A 21,944-nucleotide genomic window follows, 5' to 3' on the forward strand; every position below is an offset into this window, starting at 1 on the left:
TTTACATGTAGATATGCAAACATCGACAGCATAATCTTAAACATAGTGAAGATGGTGAAGGTAAAATAAAAACTAGAATGGGAATTGTACAAAACTAAAACAAGAGCAGATATTTCCCATGTTGTTAACAAGCTCTACTCGTTCTCCTCTTCACCACACAACATCCATACTGTGTTACATAACTGTTTCACAGATTCTAATTGGGCATCTTGTTCAAATACAAAGAGAAGAACATATACTACTTTGTTTTGTTACTATAAAATTCATATTGTAGATTCTTGGTTTCATGGAAGTGTGTGAAATAAACAACTGTTCGTATATACTCTACTGAGGTAGAACACCGTGCAATAAGTCAACTACTCGTTAACTCATCTAGTTGACAGCACTGCATCAAGACTTCCAAATTACATTATCAGAAAAGATTCAACATGGGCTGAAATCAGTTTCATTGATAGCACTGCATCAAGATTCAAGAGTTTCATTGATAGATATCCGAAATATATTAACACATCAGAGTTGTGTATACTAACTTCAGCCCACATTGAGTGATTGTACTAACCTTGTGAACATAAAACCGATTCATAGAAACGTCCTACTAATCCAGAAGGTGAATACATCCTACTTAGTAAAAGATTTTACCACAAGCCCATCACGGATAAAGCAACAAAACCCTCAAAGACCTTAAATATATGATCAAGAATCAGAAAAGACGATGATCAAATCTAAACTAACTAAATCACAAGATAAACTGATAGAATCACAAGATTTACTTAAGCCAACGCGATACGATTCAAAATGGTGAAATATCTACAAGGAACCTATATTGCAGAACAACAAAAGCTCACTTAAACAATGTTTGCAAAAATCATTCGCATCAAAACTTAAGAATATATCAGCAACAAACAGATAAATTCTCTTAATCCTTCAGCACCAACTGAGAGAATGAGAGAATAAACTAGACTAAACAGAAAGAAATACATCAACCAAAAAGACACTCAATTACAATGCTCAACAAAGTAGGTTAAAAACAAGCAATCTTCAAATCACCAGTCAACATACTCAATGCACACAATTCCTATATATAAAAACATACCTAGTTGTATCGGAAGATGATTCTTATTGACAGCCGGACATATACGCATAGGCCTGGTCGAGCAGTATTGACCATTCATCTCGGGCAGCACCTTCACTCGGGCGTCTCTCTCCAACACCAGACTGAGCCCAGTTGAGCCTAAACGTCTGTTCACCGCTCAATCTGAAACCTCCGCCATCGTGTGTCGACTTAACCGAAGCGTCAATCTTTGGGTTACGCCGATTAATAAAGCCATCGCCTCCGGTGACCATCAACCCTCCATATGTAGACTGAAAATTCAGCGGATTCGATGTGAATCAGTTAAATTTTCAGATTCTCAGATAAATCGTCTCTTCCGTCGCCTCTCTTGTTTCCGTCGCCTTTCCAAACGGGAGAGAAGAGAGAGATAGTCGGGGGAAGAATGAAAGAGAAATAAGGAAAAAAAAACTTTTTATATTTATGAATGGACCAATGGGCATCCGCCACGTTGCGTTACTCAGGGAGTTGCTTAATTTCTTCCCAAAGCATCGATACTCTTATTTTTGGACTCGGAAATGGGTATTTAAATGAGATTTTGGGGTCCAATTGTGAGAGTACTCCTAAGAGTACTCCCCAGTAAAGATGGTCTAAGCTGTTGAACAGGATGGGTCCAAGATGGAAGAAGCAAACCACCAATAGAAGAGCGACAAACCTCAGAAAGTGGAGGTGAGATCCAACGGTCATAATTCCAACGGGCGTCATTCTTGGCGCGTTTTTTGGTCCCCCATTTTTTCTTCCTTTTAATTCTTTAGACCCGTTGAGTTATTATATCATTAAGACATTAACAACACTTGTTTTTACTGATTCTAGCTAGAAAGAGTACGTACGTCTCAAATATCTCAATCCTACCTATACTTGTGATGAGTTGAGATAATAAAGTAAACACTTACAGAGGTAAAACGTACGAGTTAGTCGGATCTCGGTCCATATTACGGGGTTATCGAAGAAAACGATCAGTTGAATGAAGTCATTTGGTAGGTTTTTCCTTTAAAAGACTCAATGGTTCGTAGTTACGTAGACGATAAAAAAGAATGATACATAAAAAGTCTTAAAATGCAAGAAGACCAGACCGGCAGGTGCACAGTCAGAAATAAATAAATCAAAACTACAACAAATGGGGACAGGAACCAAACATCAACAATTATAACAACGCGTTTTTGACATTACTTCGTTTTTAATTTATCAGAGAAAAGCGATGTTTATGTTTAACTACACCTCTCTCTCTCTCTCTCTACCTTCTTCACGCGTTTTCTTTTACTTTCTTTATTAAAAGACCTATTGAGTGTTTTTTTTTTCCTTTCAACCTCTTTGTCCATTTTATAACATTTATTAAGATGTAAACTGTAATTATGTGTGTGTAATCCTTATATTTTAGTGCCGTGTACTGTAAGATTTGATTTTGTGATCATGTATCTTAAACTTTAACCGAGAGTCCGAGACTACTTTGAATATAGGAAGACTAATGTAGATGTTTGAAAAGTCATCTTCAGATTAATTTCGCACTTGCTCATTCTTTTCCATTTTTTACTTCAAACAAAGAAAAGTGAAAAGTGAAAGTAAAGGAGTAACGTTTATGTTAAATAAAAAAAAGATTCAACGGTTGTATTTTAGGCGTGAAAAAGGAAAATTAAATTCCCGAAAATATATTATTTAATAATTTTATTATAAATGAATCTCTCTCTCTATCTTTCTATAAAAACCAACAACAAGTTCCAAGTTTCTCTCTATTACCAAACAAGCTCTCTGTTTCTCAGATCTTCTCTCTGTTTCTTTTTTTTTCTTCATAAAAGAGGGTTTTGATTCAACAATTATGGTGAGAATATTTGTTCTCTACAATATACTAAACTCTTTTCTCCTCTCTTTAGTACCAAAGAAGCTACGAACTCTCTTCCCTCTCTCTTGGTTCGACAAAACTCTCCACAAGAACTCACCACCGTCTCCGCCAACGATGTTACCGTCTCCTTCCTCTTCGTCGTCGTCGTCTGTGCCGACGAAAAGAATAGATCCGTCCGATCTCAAACGGGTTTTCCAGATGTTCGACAAGAACGGCGACGGTCGAATCACAAAAGAAGAGCTCAACGACTCACTTGAGAATCTAGGTATCTACATACCAGACAAAGATCTGACTCAAATGATTCATAAGATTGACGCAAACGGTGATGGATGCGTCGACATAGACGAGTTCGAGTCGTTGTACAGCTCGATTGTGGACGAGCATCAGAACGATGGAGAAACAGAGGAAGAGGATATGAAAGACGCGTTCAACGTGTTTGACCAAGATGGAGACGGGTTTATCACTGTAGAGGAGTTGAAATCTGTGATGGCTTCCTTAGGACTCAAGCAAGGGAAAACCCTAGATGGTTGTAAGAAGATGATTATGCAAGTTGATGCAGATGGTGATGGTAGAGTCAATTACAAGGAGTTTCTTCAGATGATGAAAGGTGGTGGCTTTAGCAGCAGTAATTGATCTTTAATTTAGGGTTTTATTTGACAGAAGAAAAGAGTGTTTTATTCCATTGATTGGTTTGTTTTCTTGTTTCTCCTCTGTAAATAGTTTCTTTATGATGACGAATCAAAACATCGTTGGTGTATCTTTGTTTTTAGGGTTTCTATGGGCTTATGTAAGATTCACCTTCTCAACTCATCTGTTTAGTGTTCTTAAATAGATTGTTAACTGTTTCCTTATCAATATAGTATATTGCAGAACCAACCACATTAGTACTAATCTATAACGAAAGTGTTATGTTCATGTCCTGACTCGTGAAACCTGATTAGTATGTAAAACCTTCATGTTCTCTTCTACTCTATTATGGTTACATAGTTTCTCACATTACATTACATAAACAAATAAGATTCAACCACATCTAGATTACACTAAAACCATTGAAGATTCAACCACAGTAGAGAAAGCTTTACCGAATTCAAAGAATATACAGCAGCAAGCATACATAGTTGGCTTAGACGGCATCTTGTTTACTTCGCAATAGTTCACGCTCTATAGGTTCGAATTCTTTCAAATTGTTCACTACGTTCTCAACTTTCTTGGCTATCTGATCACTATGCTCTTCAACAATCCTTGCAAACGCATCAAGCTGTTCCCTGTATGCTGCACATAACCGCTTCTTGTTTCGCAGCTCTATCGTCAGTTCTTGAATTCTCTTATCCTTTTCGTCCTACAACAACATAATTCACCAAAATGGTCTCTCATACATTTTGTGCTCAAAATACTTTGTGTAAAGGAATGAAGTTAAAGTTAAGAGTTATACACTGACCAGAGTTTGGCGAGCCTCGCGAGGTGAAACAACAAGTGGATGGTTATGTTCTTTGACAAATTTGGTTATAACCCATTTACCAGAACGGTCATACTTAACATGAATCATGGCCTTGCAACCTTCTCTAGTGCTTGGTCTTGGTTTCCTAACTGATCCAAACTTACCACGGATACTAACACAATGACCTTCTTTGTTACAACCAAATCTTCGAGCAAGGATCTTTCCATCCTTCTCGGATCTTCGGCAAGACATTACACGCATTACAAAGCCTAAACGTCTAGAGTAATCATCATAGAACAACTTAGCAGCATCCTCGGATTCAAATTCAATACCTTCACAAGGCTCTATGGCAAAATCATCTGTGTTGTTGTTATAGCTGCTGTTCTTCTTCGTTGCTGCTGGATCCTCCTCCTCATCTTCCACTGCCAACAATACATAAATCACAAAGTTTGAAAATTTATGTAAGCCACTTCACTTGAAAGATCAATTTGAAAACTTTGAAACATGAAAGACGAAAACCAATTGAAAGAATCCGACAAATCGCTCTAATGTTAGCTGAATCAATCAAGAAAACTAAAGATCCAAGGACGAAAACTTTAATTGAAGAAATTGTTCATTTGGAATTTAGGAAATTGAAGAGTAGGATTGAATTAGCTTACTGGATTTGAGTGACGATCAGAGAAGGATCTTCGGCTGCACGAGAGAAGAGCACAAGAGAGAGAGAGAGATAGAGGTGACCTAAATTATTCGTTTTAGAATTTGACTGGGCTAAATAGTAAATAATGGAATATTTCGGGTGGTTTCTGGTAAAATTCAAAAGTTTTTTTTTTTCTTTTTTTTTGGGATTTTTTTTGTTGTCTCTGATATTATTAAATAATTCATACAGTTGTGAATTAGTTTTTTTCAATACTGTTGTGATTTATCTATATATAAATAAAATAAAATAAAAAGACAAAACTGGACTTTCGAGTTTAGTTTTGCAATTAGCAGAACATAATCCGACGATGATGATTTACATAGTTCCCGAGCTACTTGAAGAAATATTTCTTGGATTGCCTTTGAAATCAATACTCAAATTCAAAACTGTTTCAAAACAATGGAGAACAATTCTGGAATCGAAGTTGTTCGTGGAGAGGCGTATGAATGTTCAGAACAACAACAACCGCCGGAAAATCCTGGCTGTCAATGACCGTAACAAGTCGGGATTCGAAAGTGACGAAGAGATCGATATGGTTTATTTAAACTACTGCGATGATGATGCCACACGACCGTCCTTGACATGCGAGGGTTTGTTCTGTATCCCAGAACCAGGTTGGATCAATGTTTTGAACCTATCGACCAGACAACTCCGGCGATTCCCTTGTACCCCAGATCATCCCGTGCCTTCCTTTAATCTTGAAAGTCAGCTAAGAGGTAATCTGTGTTTATATGCTTTGTATATAAGAGTCTTTAAGTCAGCTAAGAGAGTTGTCTGAACAGTTAAAAACAAAAATTTTGCAGACAAACCATACCTCACTTTTTTTTCGGGAAACTGGGCTATGGGATTCGGAAGAGACAAAGTTACGGATTGCTACAAAGTGGTGAGGATGTGTTTTTATCCTGTTGAAGAATGTGAGGTTCTTGATCTTGAAACTGGTGAATGGAGGAAACTAATTAATCCACCTCCTCACAGGGTTGACGTGGGAAGGAAGTCAGTGTGTGTGAATGGGTCAATCTACTGGTTATACTTTTACACTTTCTGGTGTTTCGAATTACTAGCCTTGGATCTACACACACTAGAGTTCCGCAATGTGTCGGTTCCAGGTACGTGGTTCAATCTGGAAATCCACATGGTGAACCTTGAGGGCCGTCTAGCCATAGCCAAAACCAAAAAGGCGCCAGAATGGGAACTAGAAATACTCAGCATGATAGATTCTCAAGGAGATATATGGAGTAAGACTCACTCCATAAAGTTAGCCAGTATCATTATGAACAATCACCCATGTTGGTTCACGCTGGTCACAGTTTCTAAGTTTGGGAATCTTGTCTTTTATGACAATCACAAGAGGTTGTTCAAATATCATCCAGCGAAAGATGAGATTTGCTGTCTCTCCTCAAATATTTCGGTTATATCTCCTTACGTCGAGAATTTGGTACCACTTCCAGGATCAGGACCTAATCCGGAGGACTGGACATCTACTTGCGGATTGTTTTCGAAGCAACCAGAGCTCGGGAAGATCAACTTTCGGTTTTTGTTTACCACTCTAGTTCTAGTTGGTTATTACTATTTTACATAATTCAATTCAAATTGAAGTAGTAAATGGAGTCCTCTCTGTCTCCTTGCATGTGTAACTTGCAGAGCAAGTACGAAGCGTCAAAAATTTATCTCTGTTTACAGATTTTGACTAGGGGGCAAAAAAACTGGTTGTGATATCGTCAAGATTTACGGATTAACATTTTACATTATCTAGTTAAGGTTGGACAACCAAAACCGGCCAATGATTTTTTTTTTTTTTGCTTACTCGTCTTCTCTATGAAATCCTTCATCTCAAAAAAAAAAAAAAAAACAAACGGTTATTCAATCATTGACTAAAATTTAACACAAAACTTCATAATTTGTTTACTGACGACAATGAATCGAAAGATTATACATTCACAGCACACATACACGTCTATATAATCTACATACCCTGATACTCTACACACCTACAGTGTTACAGGGATTCTCATGCTAAAGTTTTACATCATTAATCATGAAACAAATATATATTAATATAAAGCAAGTGACTATGATCACGAACAATCAGATGAATAAAATACAAAGTATCGCTAAGGATTATAATTCAGAAATCAGAATACCGGTTTACAAACAAAACAATATGTTTGACCAAGCCAAATAATAGAATAATTAATAAAATTCCACTATACATATATTCGTTGATGATGTATTAGTGACAACACAAAGATCTCATGATGTGGTAATTTAATAATCATCGAACAAAGCAATTGAAATAATAACTCATACTGTACTAATTAAGACCAGTGTATACGATTCGGTAATAGCAAAAACAATAAAGTAAGTTATTATTTTGAAGCGTTGGTTAAACTTTGTAGTTAGGTACAGCTAACTAAGTGCATTATCAATAGTTAGTAATTAGTTGGCATTTTTCCTTTTCACTTATCAGAGTAATTTTGAAAATCAAAAGTTATCCAACCATCAATGTAAGACTATCCTCTTCTAGCAATAAAGACAAGTTTGTTTGTTGCTTCGCCTCTTTTTTTTTTTTTTTTTGTTACACATCCCCATCATTAGTTGTTAACAAGATGGTTTCTTCTTACTTTTACCTTCAAGCGGATTCCGAAAGTGCTTATAAAGATGGAGTCATTTGTCATTGTGATTTTCGTATTGAAGTCAACGTTCTTGTTCTTTCTAATTACTCTTGGTATGCTTCTTATTTCTTCCTAGTGTGTCCTCTTCAATTTTCCGCATGAGATTGCTTTCGTCCTCAATCTTGGGTTTGGTTTCGTTTTATTTCCTTCGGTTGTTTGATTATTGCCTTGAACTGGTAAATTCAGTTAATTTTTGGGTTCAAATTTTGGTAAATTGGATTGAGATGATAGTTCTAGGGGTTGATGCTGTTTTTGTTTACATGATATTACAAGTCCCACTTGCTTCTTAATATGCTCCGTAAAACTAAAATTGATATATATATATATTATATAAAATTTAGTTTTCAAAGCTAGTAATTTATATAGTCGCGACATGTATCAGTATATCGATAATATTTTAACTTAAAAAGAAATTTCATTTAATAATTGTTAGAAAAATTTAAAAAATCCTAAAATAAAAGGATTACAATTAATATTTTTAAAAAGTATATAAAATCAAAAATAATCTATTATATCACTAATCCTAATGGGAAAGTTATATATTAAATTACTAATTTCAATAAAAAAATATGTGCAATTAATAAGGAAAATATTTGCAATTTAATTGCAATTATTAATTACTTTAATCATATAGTAAAAAGAAATTTATACATAAAAGTGATTAAAGTATAAAAATGTTTTATGTGTTAAAATTAGTGATGCTGAAAAAGTGTTACAATTAGTGATTAACATAATATAAGAAAATAAGATAATCAAAATAAGAAATTAATGTAATTTTCTTAAGTTTTTCAATCGGTGAATGATTTTGATAGCGTATTCAATATTGTGTTATTATATAACTTTAGTTTTCAAAGTTATAACTCATGTGATCACGACAAGTGTCAATTTTAACAATTAAAGATTTTGTCATGTATTATAAAAAACATTGTTTTAACATATTTGTAAATTATAAGAAACTAAAATTTTAAACAATTTAATAAATATAAAAAACAGTTCATATATCACTAATTATATAAGAAAAGTAGATACGTATACCATACAAATTCTGGATTATCTGGATTTGTTCTGTCCAGGTGGCTGGCGGAGATTCCTTTCACATTCTCGGATAAAAAGCATCATGTCCTGAGGAAGCAGTAACAAAATACGAGGTTTCGTTGCTTGAGAGTTTTAATATGAGTCGGCTCGTAGACTGTTTAATTGGGTAAAGGCTAGCACAACATTGCTTGATTTTTAACTGATTAATTATTTGTTCATTTTTATACTAAATTCAATTTCAAATACAACAACACTTGAAAAAGGGTAAATGTTATTACAAGTTTTAATTATTTTTCAAATTCACAACAGACTTGGAGAAAACAAAAAGGAGATATGACTTCTGGCTGGTCTGGAATCTGGATGCTTTACTCAGAAGTATTCAATAAGGAAGTATTCATATCTTACACGTCGGTTTAGTGCTCATATTCTCATAAGATAGAATTTAAATTATACTCCCTCCGTTTCAAAATATAAGATGTTTTGGAGAAGTTTGTTGTTTCATAATATAGGATGTTTTCAGATTTAAATGCAACTTTTAGATTAGTTTAGTATTTTATATTATGCAGTATTGTTTCTGATTGATTGAACTTTTAAAAGTAAAGACTTCTTAATCTGCGTGCTTTGCTTAAAACATTCTATATTTTGAAACGGAGGGAGTACTAGTTAAATAATTTATAACCAATGAGTGGTTCTTTAATTAAAATAATATTTCACAGAATAAAATTTACTACCACTAGAGTAGAGAGAATGTATTGGCATTACTTTACTTGCCATGGGACCTTTATCATGTTTATCGTTTATTAAGCAATAAAAATGCGTTTATCACAAAAAATGTGAAGAAGAATCCCAACTACTGTTTTGCAAATTTCAATCGACTACATCGCTGTGTTTAATAATTGGTTAGCTATGTTTATGAAATAGTAAACGCAACTACTATTTGATTATGTTGGTAGAGAGAGGTCTGGGGGCAACTCAGAACCGACATAACTGAATAAACCAAACTGGCCCATGTCAACTCAAACCAACGACATTAGAGATCAAATAAATAAATAAAGTAAAATCATGAATGAAAAAACAAGAAGAAAAAAACGATCTTATGCTGATACCGGTGAATGGCGGAAGCTGACTCCACCACCTTATGATGTCAATGCCGGAAGCAAATCGGTATGTGTGAATGGATCTATCTACTGGTTACACATTCAGAGGGTTGGCAAAAGTACTAGCCTTGGATCTTCACAAGGAAGAGTTCCGTAAAGTCCCACTTCCGGCTACGTTAATCACGCTGGACACTCGGATAGTGAACCTTGAAGACCGTCTAGTCCTTGCTATAACCAGAGTTAGGCCTGAATGGATACTAGAGATATAGAGCATGTATACAGATAAAGAAAGATGGAGTAAGATTTGTTTGCATCCTAGTAGAGTTGTTTCCTGGCGAAGGCAGAAAAGGTGGTTCACCCCCGTGGCAGATGTTATTCCTTGTCTCTCCTTAAACACTTGTGTTATGTCTCCTTACATGGAGATCTCTCCCTAAACGATTTGTGTCTCCTTAAACACTTCCTCTTTAGTTTAACAATTAAAACGATTTGTGTTAATTAGAAACTTGAAAAACCAACAATAATCTCCTTCTTTCTCCTTGTTCGTGATCACCAAAGACAAGTTAAATTTTTGACTCTCAGTCATGTATTTAATTTGTAGTTTAATCTCACGTATTTCTGATAGAATATATGCAAAACACTTGTACTCCTTAAATGGCAGAATATATATACAGTAAGTTTAAAAGAAACATTTAGTGAAAGTATCAAAAAGATTCCCTCTTCTTCATTGAAACTTGACTTTCAGTCTTTGTCTAAGGGACTCGATTGCATTCTGTATCCTGTTACCTTCTCTCATTCTCACTTCCAGAGACGCCTCATGTAAGTTTTGAATTCCTCGACCCAAGTCTGCAATCGAAGGAGCTGCAGGAAGAGACACAGCTGCACATTCGATCCCATCTCCATAGGCGAACAATCCCGCACAAGTTGCAAGGCTGGCTCCAAATGTCGCCAATGGTAAGGTACCTATGGGTTTTGCTCGTCTTTTCCTCATAATCTCATAGAATGCAGTTCTCATGGCAGATAAGCTTGTCTTTTCCACAGACGCTATGATGCTATGTGTTACTGCTCTGATTTTCTCGGCGGATATAGATGCTTTTACCAAAGATGTTGATTTGGCTCCAGAACTAGCAAAACCAGGGGCCATTACTTTCGATGGAGCTGCCACTTTGGTAAATGCAAATGTCACTGCCTTGTGAGTATGTGTCAAGAATAGGTTCAATGAAGCCGGTACTTTAAAAGTTACAATCTTGAAGAAAGGAGAAGCAGAGATGGCCTTGGATAGTGATGACGCACCCCATATAGCAGTTGCACCGGCACCAACTGCTACCACCGGTTTATCAGATATCAGTCGTTTCAACTTTGAATCATTAGTCTTCCCGTCGCTATCAAAATCTTGCACCATATGCTCAGACATATCTTTGACTTCTTGCGGAACACGAGTTTTCCAGTGTTTCCTGAGACCTGCAAGGCTACTTGCATCTACTACTGCTACTATGTTCTTAAACTTTTTAGCCTGGCTACGAAGAAGATCTGCCATTAGTGCGTAAGATTTGTCTTCAGAAGAGAGCTGTGAAAACTGAACTTCGGCTCGGCTTGAACCTCTCATGTTCTTGACTGGTAGTCGCCCAGCATTGTTCAAAGCAATTCTAAGACCTTCAACTGCAATCTGGAAAAGGTAAACTTCAGAGATAACCTCTGTATTCATAGATTCCCCTCTATTTACATCAGACAACATCTTCCGGGCATTTGTTAGAGCTTTCCCAATAGATGGAAGATCGCTGAATATATCATGAAGGTCAACAAGCAAAGGATAAAAAGATTGAGCAAATGGTGGAACCTCATGACTATAGGACTGTATCTCATTAGTAACAACTCCACTTGCAACACATCTTGATGGGCTAAGTTCTTTATTGAGCTGTAAAGATACCAACTTTAGCATCTGTGCTTGTACCTCATTTCCTATAGAAAACCTTCTCGAGCTTGAAAATACAGCAGAGCCAAAATGTTGTGGTATGAGACTATTAGCTAGACTCTGCATCTTGCCTCCTCCGGTCTCAGTTTCTCCAGAGGAAGCTTCCCCGGCAGCGAGTTTGACAAAAGGAGATTCCAGAACCATAAAAGATGAACCAACCTCACCAGCAACCCTCTTGGCAGCCAACAAATGACCATTAAAACTTGTCCCAAAAATCTCCCTCAAAACCAAGATCCCTGCAACGCTTTCATACTTTTCTTTATTAACCTTGTCTACAAAACACTGTATAAGAACTTTAAAAGCTGATGTGGGAACTGAATCACTTGAGCCATCTCCTAATAACACAGTCTCCTCAACTTGAGCTTCCGCAAAAGCTGTTTTGTCCACTTGAGCCACCACAGCACCAGGACGGATTTCTCGTATAAGAAACTCAGCATCACTAGCAGACCTCTCTGATAAGTTCTGAGAAGAAAGTATGTAAATAGTGGAATCATGCTCAGGGACTCTAACAGCAAACACAAAGTTCTTTGTACTCTCAGGTAATGAAAGTCTCTGAACAATCTCTTTTGATTCCTTCAGGTCACTATTGCTCTCAAAAATCGAAAAGGGCCATATGTTTTGTAGACTATTCACAAAAAAAAATGCGACCATTATCGAATTGGACTACAAAGACAGAGACTTTTAGGCCTAGTAAAACGGATTCTGAATCGAGCCCTCCAGGGCAAACCAAACGAATCCGAGAAAACCCTTAGTCGTCTATCGAATTCAATCGAGCTGCGCATAGATAAAGCAATTTCGGTCTACTGAATCATGCAGGCGCGATCTCGTAAGACTGATTGATGATCGAAACAAGCACTCAAGATGAAATCAAGAAAGACCGATGGAGAGAGAGAGAGAGAGAGAATCTAGAGAAACCAACCGTGGAGAATCAAAGCAGACGGAGGAGGAGACTGATTCTTGTCGCGGATGATGACGGAGAAGTATCTGGGATTTTTGAGATTAGGGTTCAGTAGTATCAAATTCGAACCCAACAAACTCAGCCCTCTCTCGCGCTGACTCGTGTTCTCTTTCTCTTTCGATGATGTTCTCGCACACATAGACCAGACCAGCTCTTTCTTCTAAATTGTGATTCCGGTTCGTTAATTTCGGTTTGGTTCGAACTGGTTATATTGATTTCTTAATTTAGTCGGTTTTTGACAATTTTTAATTTTGTTTCGTTCAATTTTCTTTTTGGATAAAAAACTAGCAATACAGATAATCAGCGTAATTAATCTTATATTTAAAAAACATGGATCCATAAACACATATGTCATGTATATAGTTAAAATCTGTATGTATTATTTGGTATTCATATATACTAAAATTGGTTTTTGTTCGATTTCTGAAAATTTATTCGATACAGAAATTCCACACTAAATACGTTTTGCTTTGGTATATATTTGTGATCAAAGATATTGTGATTAACCAAAAAAAAATAGTGACAATTGAAAACTGATTGGAACATTAGTTGACTAGTGGTGAATCTTCTTTTACAATGGTTCAAACCAAACAAACTCAGACTATCTCTCGCGACTCGTGTTCTCTTTCTCTCTGTCTCTTCCTTTTAAGCCGATGAATCACAAATTTGTTCATACACAGAGACCAGACCACATGTTAGCTCTTTCTTCGTGATACTAAATTGTGATTCCGGTTAATAAATTTCGGTTTGGTTCAAACTGGTTATTTTGATTTTTTTAATTTATTCGGTTTTGGCAATTTTTGATTTTGTTTGGTTTAAGTTTTCTATTTGGATAAAACTAGCAAAGGTATTCATATATAGTACTAAATAAACACATATGTATATACAGCTTACCAACATGGATTAAAAATCTGTATGTATTATTTGGTATTCATATATCTAAATAAACACATATGTATATTGTTAAAATCTGTATGTATTAATTATTTGGTATTCATATATACTAGGTTTGGTTTTTGTTCGTTTTCGAAAAATTCATTCGGATACAGAATTCCACTCTAAATACGTTTTGCTTTGGTTATATAATCGTGACTACAGATATTGTCATTGAACCAAAATAAAATTTGTGACAGAATTGAAAACTGATTGCAACATTAGTTGACTAATGGTGAATCTTCCTTTACAATAACAGAAAAATAAGAAGAAGACTTCAATTACGACATTATACGGATCATCTATTAAGTGTGAAGAGTTGTTCGTGTATTTGTTCTTATAATGTTTGTGAGCAACTACAAGTCTACACGTAAGTGCATGCATATTGTGTGTGGTATGTATCTTGTTTTAAGGATAGAACATATAGATCATGCCGTAGAATATGTCAACATATTTCAAGGGCCATGTGAATTATTTCATGGTCCAAGTATTCAAATTCAGACCAATCTCGTTTAGATTCTACAAAAATTAGCTTAAAATGGAATGCTAGTTTAGTACTCCAGCACTATTTATGAAGTTCTCGGATCATAAAACGAATGCTTAGTAGGATTGTCAAAAAAAAAAAACGAATGCTTAGTCAATCTGCAAAGTCCTTAATTAATTAGATACTATTTCATACAACAACAACAAAACCAGTTAATGTTCGTGTGTGTACGTTAAAGTAAGTATATAAAACAAAAAAACAAGAACTAAAACGAAGTTACATTTAGTCAGAGATAAACAAAACACAAGTCCAAAGCGAAAGAAACATTCGACCGAAAAAAAGCCAAAAACTTGTATACAAATACAAATACAAATTCCCCTCTCCAATCACCCGCATGACATATCAGCCTCACCGAAGGCTTCATTACCACTCAATACTAAAATCTTATTGGTCTGTCACAATCCGCATGTGTCATCGCTAGATTGAGACACACATATTATTTATTTAGATTTTGTTATTTTTATTTATTTATGGGATGTTTTATGTTTTGTTTATTTATTTCCCATACAAAAAGAGAAACGCAAAATAAAACGGTGTTGTGAAATCAAAGCAAAAAAAAAAAAAAAACACATTACAAAGGGGAAGGGAAGGGTCGTGCGTGCGTGAGAGAGAACAAGAGCGCACTTCAATCGACCGACGCATTCATATTTCATCAATCTTCTTTCTTCCTCATCTCTCTCTCTCTCTCTCTCTCTCAGCTCGAGGAGAGTTCTGAGATCCTGTTAAATTTATGTAATTTAGATCTCACATAGACGAGCAGGGGTTGAGGTTAGACAGAGAGTAATCGTCTGGATCTTAAGCGGGAAGAGGTTTTGCTTTTGGAATGCGTTGTTGGTCTCATCTTATTGTTTGATTGAGGTTTGTCTCATCGATCTGGTTCCCTTATTTATTATTTTTTTCCCGTAGCAAATAAAAGTTTTGATTTTTACAATGCTTGATTCAGTTCTCAGCTTACATTTTTTTTATGTTCTAAGGTTTTTAAGATCTACTTTTTCACTCATTGAATTGTGGGTTTTATGGCTATAGAGATCTGATCTCAATTGAGTTGATGATATTTTGTTTCAAAGGTGTTTCCTTTTTTATTGATTGCTTCTGTTTTTTGTTTTGTCTGTTATGCAGGTTTTAGCTCAGTCTAGAGAATTCGTTAGTTTGGGAAAGGCCTATACAGAACGGGATGGCTGAGTGCAGCGTATGTCGTTCAAGGTTGGCTTCTCCCAGTAGCAGAGCTATATCAAGGGCTTATGATAAACACAAGATTAGAGTCTCTTCTAAACAAAAAGCCCTCAATGTCCTTTTGGTAGTCGGTGACTGCATGCTAGTTGGTCTACAGGTAATATTGTTGTCTTCCCACGACTTGTCTTAAACATTAGCGATTTCAATATTACTATTACGATGCATCTGTGATTACTTGTTGTTGAATCATGTACAATTCCAGTAGCTTGTTCTTGTTGTCATTTGTTGTTAAATTTTCTTAATATTTATCTTCTTTTGTTTCCTTATGTCCTTGCAGCCTGTGTTAGTGTATATGTGTAAAGTGGATGGAAAGTTCAACTTTAGTCCTATTAGCGTCAACTTCTTGACAGAAATCGCAAAAGTTATTTTTGCCATTGTCATGCTATTATTCCAGGTACGTTTCTGAATTGACTTCATTTCTTGGGAAATTTCAGTTTTGTCTGTGGGCCGTTTAAGTTTCTTTCTTGCATTCAAAACTACTTGGTAGCTGTTTCTTCTGCACTAGAATATGAAACCAATTGCTAAGGTTGTTGAAGAGGGGTAAATTCATATTCCGTTTCATGATGAGCGTGCCGAGGTTGATTAATTAGTAATGGAATGAGATGGGGTTCACATTCATTTCTGTCAGTTTCTTGGTTTACGTCAAAAATTAGTCTCCCTTTTAATACTCAATTTTTGTGTGGTAATATTTTAGGCCAGACACCAAAAAGTTGGAGAGAAGCCTCTACTATCTCTTTCTACGTTTGTCCAGGTACATCTTCTTGGCAATTAAGCGATTTGGAAGTACTAGGATTGTGGCACAGTCTCATATTAAGATTTAGTTCTTTTAAATCATAATGTCTAATGGATGTGGTATATGTCATACATATGGTTTTCAAAGCATGATTGTTTGAAATCTAGATGTTATGTCACCACTAGATCCAGCATCCATCTAATACTATAATTTTTCCTACATTAGTTCCTGCTATTAAACTCTAAATAAACTCTTGAATAATTATTTGTATACTAGCTATAGGGCAAGTTGCAGTAACTTGAGCCTTTATTTCGCAGGCAGCTCGGAACAATGTGCTTCTCGCTGTTCCAGCAGGGCTGTATGCCATTAATAACTACCTTAAGTTCACAATGCAGGTACATGTGCTTCTTAATTTTCATTTTTTGCATCCTTTAGTAATTAAAGCTGCGAAATTCAATTTCACTGAAAATTTGTCGTAGTTGTTTTGAGTTTTACTGTAAAAAGGTGTTTAGCTTTCTGGAGAGAACATATCATTTGATATTTTGACACTATAACAACTTAGCAATGGTTTTGGAATGTCAGAAAGCCTAATATGGTTGTGTAACATAGTTCATATGAGGTTTCTGTAAGAATCTTTGGTTTGTTGCTCCTCGAGAATATAGTCACTTTGATCCTTGATTTTGTTACTTAACATCTCTCCTTGTTGACACTACTTGTCCCTAAGAATATTATTATACTATCATTCCTAAGTAGATGTTATCTCACCCTCTGTTTTTCCTTATCGCGATCTTCCCATTCTGCAATATGACATGCTGCCTTTTGGTGATAGATGTTTGAGCTTGCTGTGAAAGTTACACTGAAATTGCTTATAAGAGAGTTACATAATGCTCAGCTGTTGTATATATCTAGCCTTCTTGTCTAATGTTTGGCTCTATCTTACTTTCTATTATTTAGTTTCACACAACGATTCACTTTTCTGCTGTACCAGCTATATTTCAATCCTGCTACTGTGAAGATGCTCAGCAATCTAAAGGTTCTTGTAATTGCTGTACTACTGAAGATGATAATGAAGCGGCGGTTTTCCATTATACAGGTCAGGTTCAATTATTCTTGGTTACTTTATGTGTAGTTTTTATAGTATTAGATATATTCTATTTGACCTTCCTTACCTCCAACTCAATGGGATTTAATTTCTTATTTTTTGTTGTAGTGGGAAGCACTTGCGCTCTTGCTGATAGGGATTAGTGTAAATCAGCTGCGTTCTCTTCCTGAAGGTGCTACTACTGTGGCTGTTCCAATTGCTACGGGTGCATACATCTGTACCTTTATCTTTGTAAGTTACATTTCTTGGATCTTATATCCTTCCCTTAGAATTTAGTATGGAAGTGATTTCATGCACATAGTCTGTTGTAATGCAATTGCTAACCTGTTGCTGTATCAAAGAAAAGTAGTAATTCGTGCTAGACGCTTATTCAGTATATCATCATGCAGGTTACTATCCCATCTTTGGCATCCGTCTACAACGAGTATGCTCTAAAGAGCCAGTACGACACAAGCATTTATCTTCAGGTTAGCTAATCTTGATACACATTTTTTTTTCCATATAGCATCAGAGAAATGAAAGGCTTGTTGTAACATTGAAAGTCTCATGGTAGCCGTTGCTTGTAACTGTTGGTTAATGGTGTTGATTCTTTTGAATTGTTAACTTTGAGGCACATCACTGGAAAATGTAAGACCATCGATCCCAGTAGCAGTTTCTATGAAAATAACGGAACTCTTGGCCTGAGTTGTTGAACTCTCTTCTCAATTCCCTGGTCGAATTGGTTGTGTTAACTAACGATGTGGTCAGTTTCTGTCTAGATCAGAACTTTTGTCTCGTGTTGTTGAACTTTCTCTGTTCTTTGGTCTAGTCAGCTCTATTAGCGATGTTGTTGAATTAGTCCTGTTCTTTACTCTTGTCAAATTATAAGATGTTGATCATCCCCTGCGTTCTGAATGTATGTGTTCTGAATGTAAAATTTTAATTTCCCTGGTGCAGAACATATTTCTCTATGGTTATGGTGCGATATTCAACTTTCTGGGAATATTAGGAACTGTTATATATAAAGGTATGGGTGTTTTAAAGCAAATTGAATGCTATAAAAGCTTCTGAAATCCTGTTAGATGCAGGGCTAACGATTTTGCCATGGTGTCGACAGGTCCTGGCAGTTTTGACATCCTACAAGGTCATTCTAGAGCTACTATGTTTCTGATAGTGAACAACGCAGCACAAGGGATTCTATCCTCCTTTTTCTTCAAATATGCAGGTAAAAGTAACAATAGTTAGTAGTTACATTCAATTAATTTATGGATTAGTTCTGAATATGGAGGTTCAATATTTAAAATTTGCTATATATGTTTGGAAAATAAAAACCTCTCAGTAAGATTGTTTACATGGATATTAAGTTGTCTTCATCTCTGTATCTTCTCAGATACAATCTTGAAGAAATATTCATCCACAGTTGCCACAATATTTACTGGGATAGCATCAGCAGCACTCTTTGGACATGTGTTAACCATGAATTTCCTTCTGGGGATTTCTATAGTTTTCATTTCAATGCATCAGGTAATCCAAGTGTATCAATTAACCTACTTTAAGGAGCCTCTAAGAGGCTGCCTCCTTTTTTATCTCTAATGTTGTTCTGCCTCGTATTTTTATACAGTTCTTTTCACCCCTTTCAAAAGCTAAAGATGAGCAACAAAGCGGAAACCTAGAATTAGTTAAGGAAAAGGATGGTCATGGGTGAGTGTTTTCATTGATCATTATATTTTCAATACCTTGTCATTGTTAGATGCAATATTTGCTCTTGTGCATTGTTCTTTTTTTTCCTGAAAAAAGTGTGTGAGATTCATATCCTTGGATTTGCACCATTTAACTTATTTTCTTCTTCTGTTATTTCCTTCAGGGCTAAAGAGTCATTATTCATCAACATGGCAGCGGGAGCAAATGAAGAGGTGAAGAACACACACACATACCCATCTTTATGACATACGCTAATCATGGTTTTGTCTTTCTTCTCTGTTTATGCAGGCTAGTCACCGAGTTGAATCAGACGACCGAGAGCCACTTCTTCCCAGATAAAAACATCTCCACGTAAGAACTACAAATCATACTATCAAATCTAAGATAGACATTCAGGAACCTACCAAGTATGTTTAGACTCAATGCATTTGTACTTATTTTTGCAGGATTTTTGTTACGAAGAATTCTTTTGGGCAAGATTATTTTAGAGATCAGGGGATTTCGATGGTATACTAGTAGCCGGATTCAGCGCAATAAACTACTTCCGTGAGAGGTTGAGTCCTTTCGCCGTGCTGCAATTCACCTCCAAAGAGTTAGTTAAGTTCGTTAAGAAACATCTGTATTCTTTCTTCAGATCATAGAACAATACAAACTTTTACTACTCATCGTTATATGTATTTTTAAAAATCTATTGCTTTTTTGCTCTCTATAATAGTATAAATATAAAATCACTTTACACAAGTCCGAACCGGGAATAACCGGTTGCTTAAACCAAACCGGAGCTCTTCAACTAACTCTCCATTCTCAGTCCACAAGCGAACAACACACAATGAACATGATGACTTCGTCTTCATCTTCTTCTTCTTCTTCTTCTTCAGCTTCTTCTCTCCCACGACTCTTCGCCACCAAATCCCAAACCTACAAGTCTCCTCTTTTATCCTTCTCCACTCCAAAACGCCGTCGTTCTCGTCCTCGCCGCAACCGGAAATCCAATGACTCATCCTACAACTACACCGACGGCAATCTCCTCACACTCACAACCACGTCTCCCGCCGGAAACGAAGACCAAAGCCTCAGCTTAACCCTAGACGTTCACCAGATTTCAAAACTAGCTAATTCCAGGTTCCAATTGTTTCTCGATTCAAGCAAAGACGCCTTCTCCGACTTGCAAACACTAATCGCGCTCGACGATAACCGGAGAGTCGTCGTTTCTTGCAAGAAATCGACTATGCAGTTCGTCGGCGGTGTGGTTGTGCTTGGACTCGTTTTCGGTTTTGCAATTAGGGTTCTTTTGAAATTAGGATTAGCCTTAAAGGGTAATTTCCAAAGTAATCCTAAATTAGTTGTTAGGAGAGATAGGAGTCTTGGTGGGAAAGAAGTGGTTGTCTCTGTTGATACCATTCGTTCAACTTCAAGAGCTTCTAATAGCTCAATAGCTTCTGATCAAGTTTCTTTAAGTAACTCTATACCTAGAAGAAATCACCAGCTTAAGTCTCAGAATAATTTGCCGAAATGGTGGCCTGCTTCATTGCCTAGTAGCCATAACTTGGATGTGGTGGACAAAGAAGAGTATCAAAGAGAAGCTAACAGAATCGTTCGAGGTCTGCTTCTGAACTCCATGCTAAAGTCCTCATTTTTGTTTGCTTTATGTTGTTGTTTGTTCCTGCAAGTTTTTAGCTTTATAGACGTTTCGTTTGCTTTGTTACATGTTAGAGAGTCTGAAAGCTGAAAGATTTCAGTTTTACAATGTAACTTACTTGTTTGGTTTCCAGGAATCGAGGATAACAGAACCAGCGGAAGGGACATCACAGATAATGATATTATTCAAGTTAGTATTTTGTTTTCTTTCTTATTTCCAGTTGATTGTGGTAACTCTATTGAGTGGGATTTGAATTAACTAGAACACTCTCTTTGTTGTTGCTATGAAATTATACTCAGCTTCGTAGAGTATGTAGAATTTCTGGAGTACAAATCTCCTTTGAGCCAACGAATACGCGAGATTCCTTTTACCGAACATCTATTGATTTTGTCCTGAATGCTTGCAGCAGGTGTCTCTTTATTGACCTATTGTTACGCTATTAAGTAGATTCTACTCGTTTGTCTTATGTTATGGTTCTGAACTTTTTTGGTAACTCTCTGTAGAGCTCCTTGGGAGTCTTCTTCTGTTGAGATTTGCAGTGAAGATGCTCGAGAGTTTATTGCTGGGCTCGCTGAAAACATTGGACTTGCAAAGATAGATGCTGCTAGAATGGTTTCTGCAGCGGTTGCTGCACGCACACGTTCGTGGTTTCTACAAGCTTGGGTCACTTTCTACCCTTTTTCTAGTGTCAGCAGTATTGCTTATTTTTTTTCTCCAAATTTACAAATGCATCATTCTCAGAAATTTTCATTTTACTGCAGGCTTTGGAGATACAAGGTAAACATTCTGAATCGGTGGCTGAACTATCAAAAGTATGCCTCATTCATCGCATATTTCCTCCCAACGAGTACTCTGTATGTGCCTTTTGTTTCTTTGCAAGTTCAAAGATGTTTTCACCGTTCAATCTCTTCCCATGTTTTCACAAAACTGCCATTTATTGTTTACTGATACTCAGGCTGAAATGGAAATGGTTGCAAGAGGCTTAGAGAAACTCATGAAGCTTGAAGAGCGACAGTCTCTACTGAAAACGTTTGTTGGAATGTGTTGCAGTGAAGACAGTCAAAGAAGTGCAGCTGAGGCTCTGGGTTTGGTGCAGTGGTAATAGACAAGCATTGATTTGACGCCATTTTTTCAACTTCTAGTGACAGACAAGAATTTCAAACTCTCTGTCATACCAAACTTAACAGAAATATTTTTTAAGTAATTGAATAGTTCACAAAATATTCTTAGTCTAGTGTCTGTGTGACTCCTTTATACTATAAAATCATA

General features: G+C 36.2%; 6 protein-coding genes and 1 long non-coding RNA gene across 7 annotated transcripts in view; 4 read left to right on the top strand and 3 right to left on the bottom strand.

The window, feature by feature from the left end:
- Positions 1–1,623, bottom strand: part of LOC104785024 — a 6,006-nt gene extending 4,383 nt beyond the window's left edge. Inside the window, exon 1 of the long non-coding RNA XR_767304.2 lies at positions 1,094–1,623. This is a non-coding gene — a long non-coding RNA (uncharacterized LOC104785024). The remainder of the gene's footprint in view (positions 1–1,093) is intronic.
- On the top strand, positions 2,807–3,800 carry LOC104785026 (calmodulin-like protein 5). The gene has a single exon (XM_010510146.2). It carries the CDS (start codon positions 2,922–2,924, stop codon positions 3,576–3,578), a length of 657 nt encoding a protein of 218 aa, XP_010508448.1. The 5' UTR covers positions 2,807–2,921; the 3' UTR covers positions 3,579–3,800.
- Positions 3,887–5,151, bottom strand: LOC104785027 (protein FAR1-RELATED SEQUENCE 5). The gene is made up of 3 exons (XM_010510147.2): positions 5,043–5,151; positions 4,384–4,805; positions 3,887–4,284 (listed from the first exon to the last, which is right to left on the bottom strand). Coding segments are annotated over exons 1-3 (639 nt in total). The 5' UTR covers positions 5,044–5,151; the 3' UTR covers positions 3,887–4,068.
- On the top strand, positions 5,240–6,659 carry LOC104788798 (F-box/kelch-repeat protein At2g43270-like). Its single transcript, XM_010514579.1, has 2 exons — positions 5,240–5,796; positions 5,884–6,659. Exons 1-2 carry the CDS (start codon positions 5,388–5,390, stop codon positions 6,657–6,659), a joined length of 1,185 nt encoding a protein of 394 aa, XP_010512881.1. The 5' UTR covers positions 5,240–5,387.
- LOC104785028 lies at positions 10,513–12,920 on the bottom strand. Its single transcript, XM_010510148.2, has one exon. The coding sequence runs from the start codon at positions 12,502–12,504 to the stop codon at positions 10,606–10,608; it is 1,899 nt and encodes a 632-aa protein (XP_010508450.1). The 5' UTR covers positions 12,505–12,920; the 3' UTR covers positions 10,513–10,605.
- LOC104785030 (CMP-sialic acid transporter 2) lies at positions 14,809–19,733 on the top strand. The gene is made up of 15 exons (XM_010510151.2): positions 14,809–15,146; positions 15,408–15,618; positions 15,799–15,915; positions 16,216–16,272; positions 16,572–16,649; positions 17,243–17,347; positions 17,465–17,587; positions 17,746–17,823; positions 18,293–18,362; positions 18,453–18,560; positions 18,726–18,859; positions 18,957–19,036; positions 19,200–19,248; positions 19,325–19,387; positions 19,483–19,733. The coding sequence occupies exons 2-14, from the start codon at positions 15,463–15,465 to the stop codon at positions 19,373–19,375; spliced, it is 1,206 nt and encodes a 401-aa protein (XP_010508453.1). The 5' UTR covers positions 14,809–15,146; positions 15,408–15,462; the 3' UTR covers positions 19,376–19,387; positions 19,483–19,733.
- On the top strand, positions 19,774–21,909 carry LOC104785029. The gene is made up of 6 exons (XM_010510150.1): positions 19,774–20,637; positions 20,809–20,864; positions 20,975–21,084; positions 21,179–21,338; positions 21,437–21,529; positions 21,631–21,909. Exons 1-6 carry the CDS (start codon positions 19,866–19,868, stop codon positions 21,775–21,777), a joined length of 1,338 nt encoding a protein of 445 aa, XP_010508452.1. The 5' UTR covers positions 19,774–19,865; the 3' UTR covers positions 21,778–21,909.

This window comes from Camelina sativa, chromosome 5 (assembly GCF_000633955.1).
Source record: "Camelina sativa cultivar DH55 chromosome 5, Cs, whole genome shotgun sequence".
NCBI classification, from domain to species: domain Eukaryota; kingdom Viridiplantae; phylum Streptophyta; class Magnoliopsida; order Brassicales; family Brassicaceae; genus Camelina; species Camelina sativa.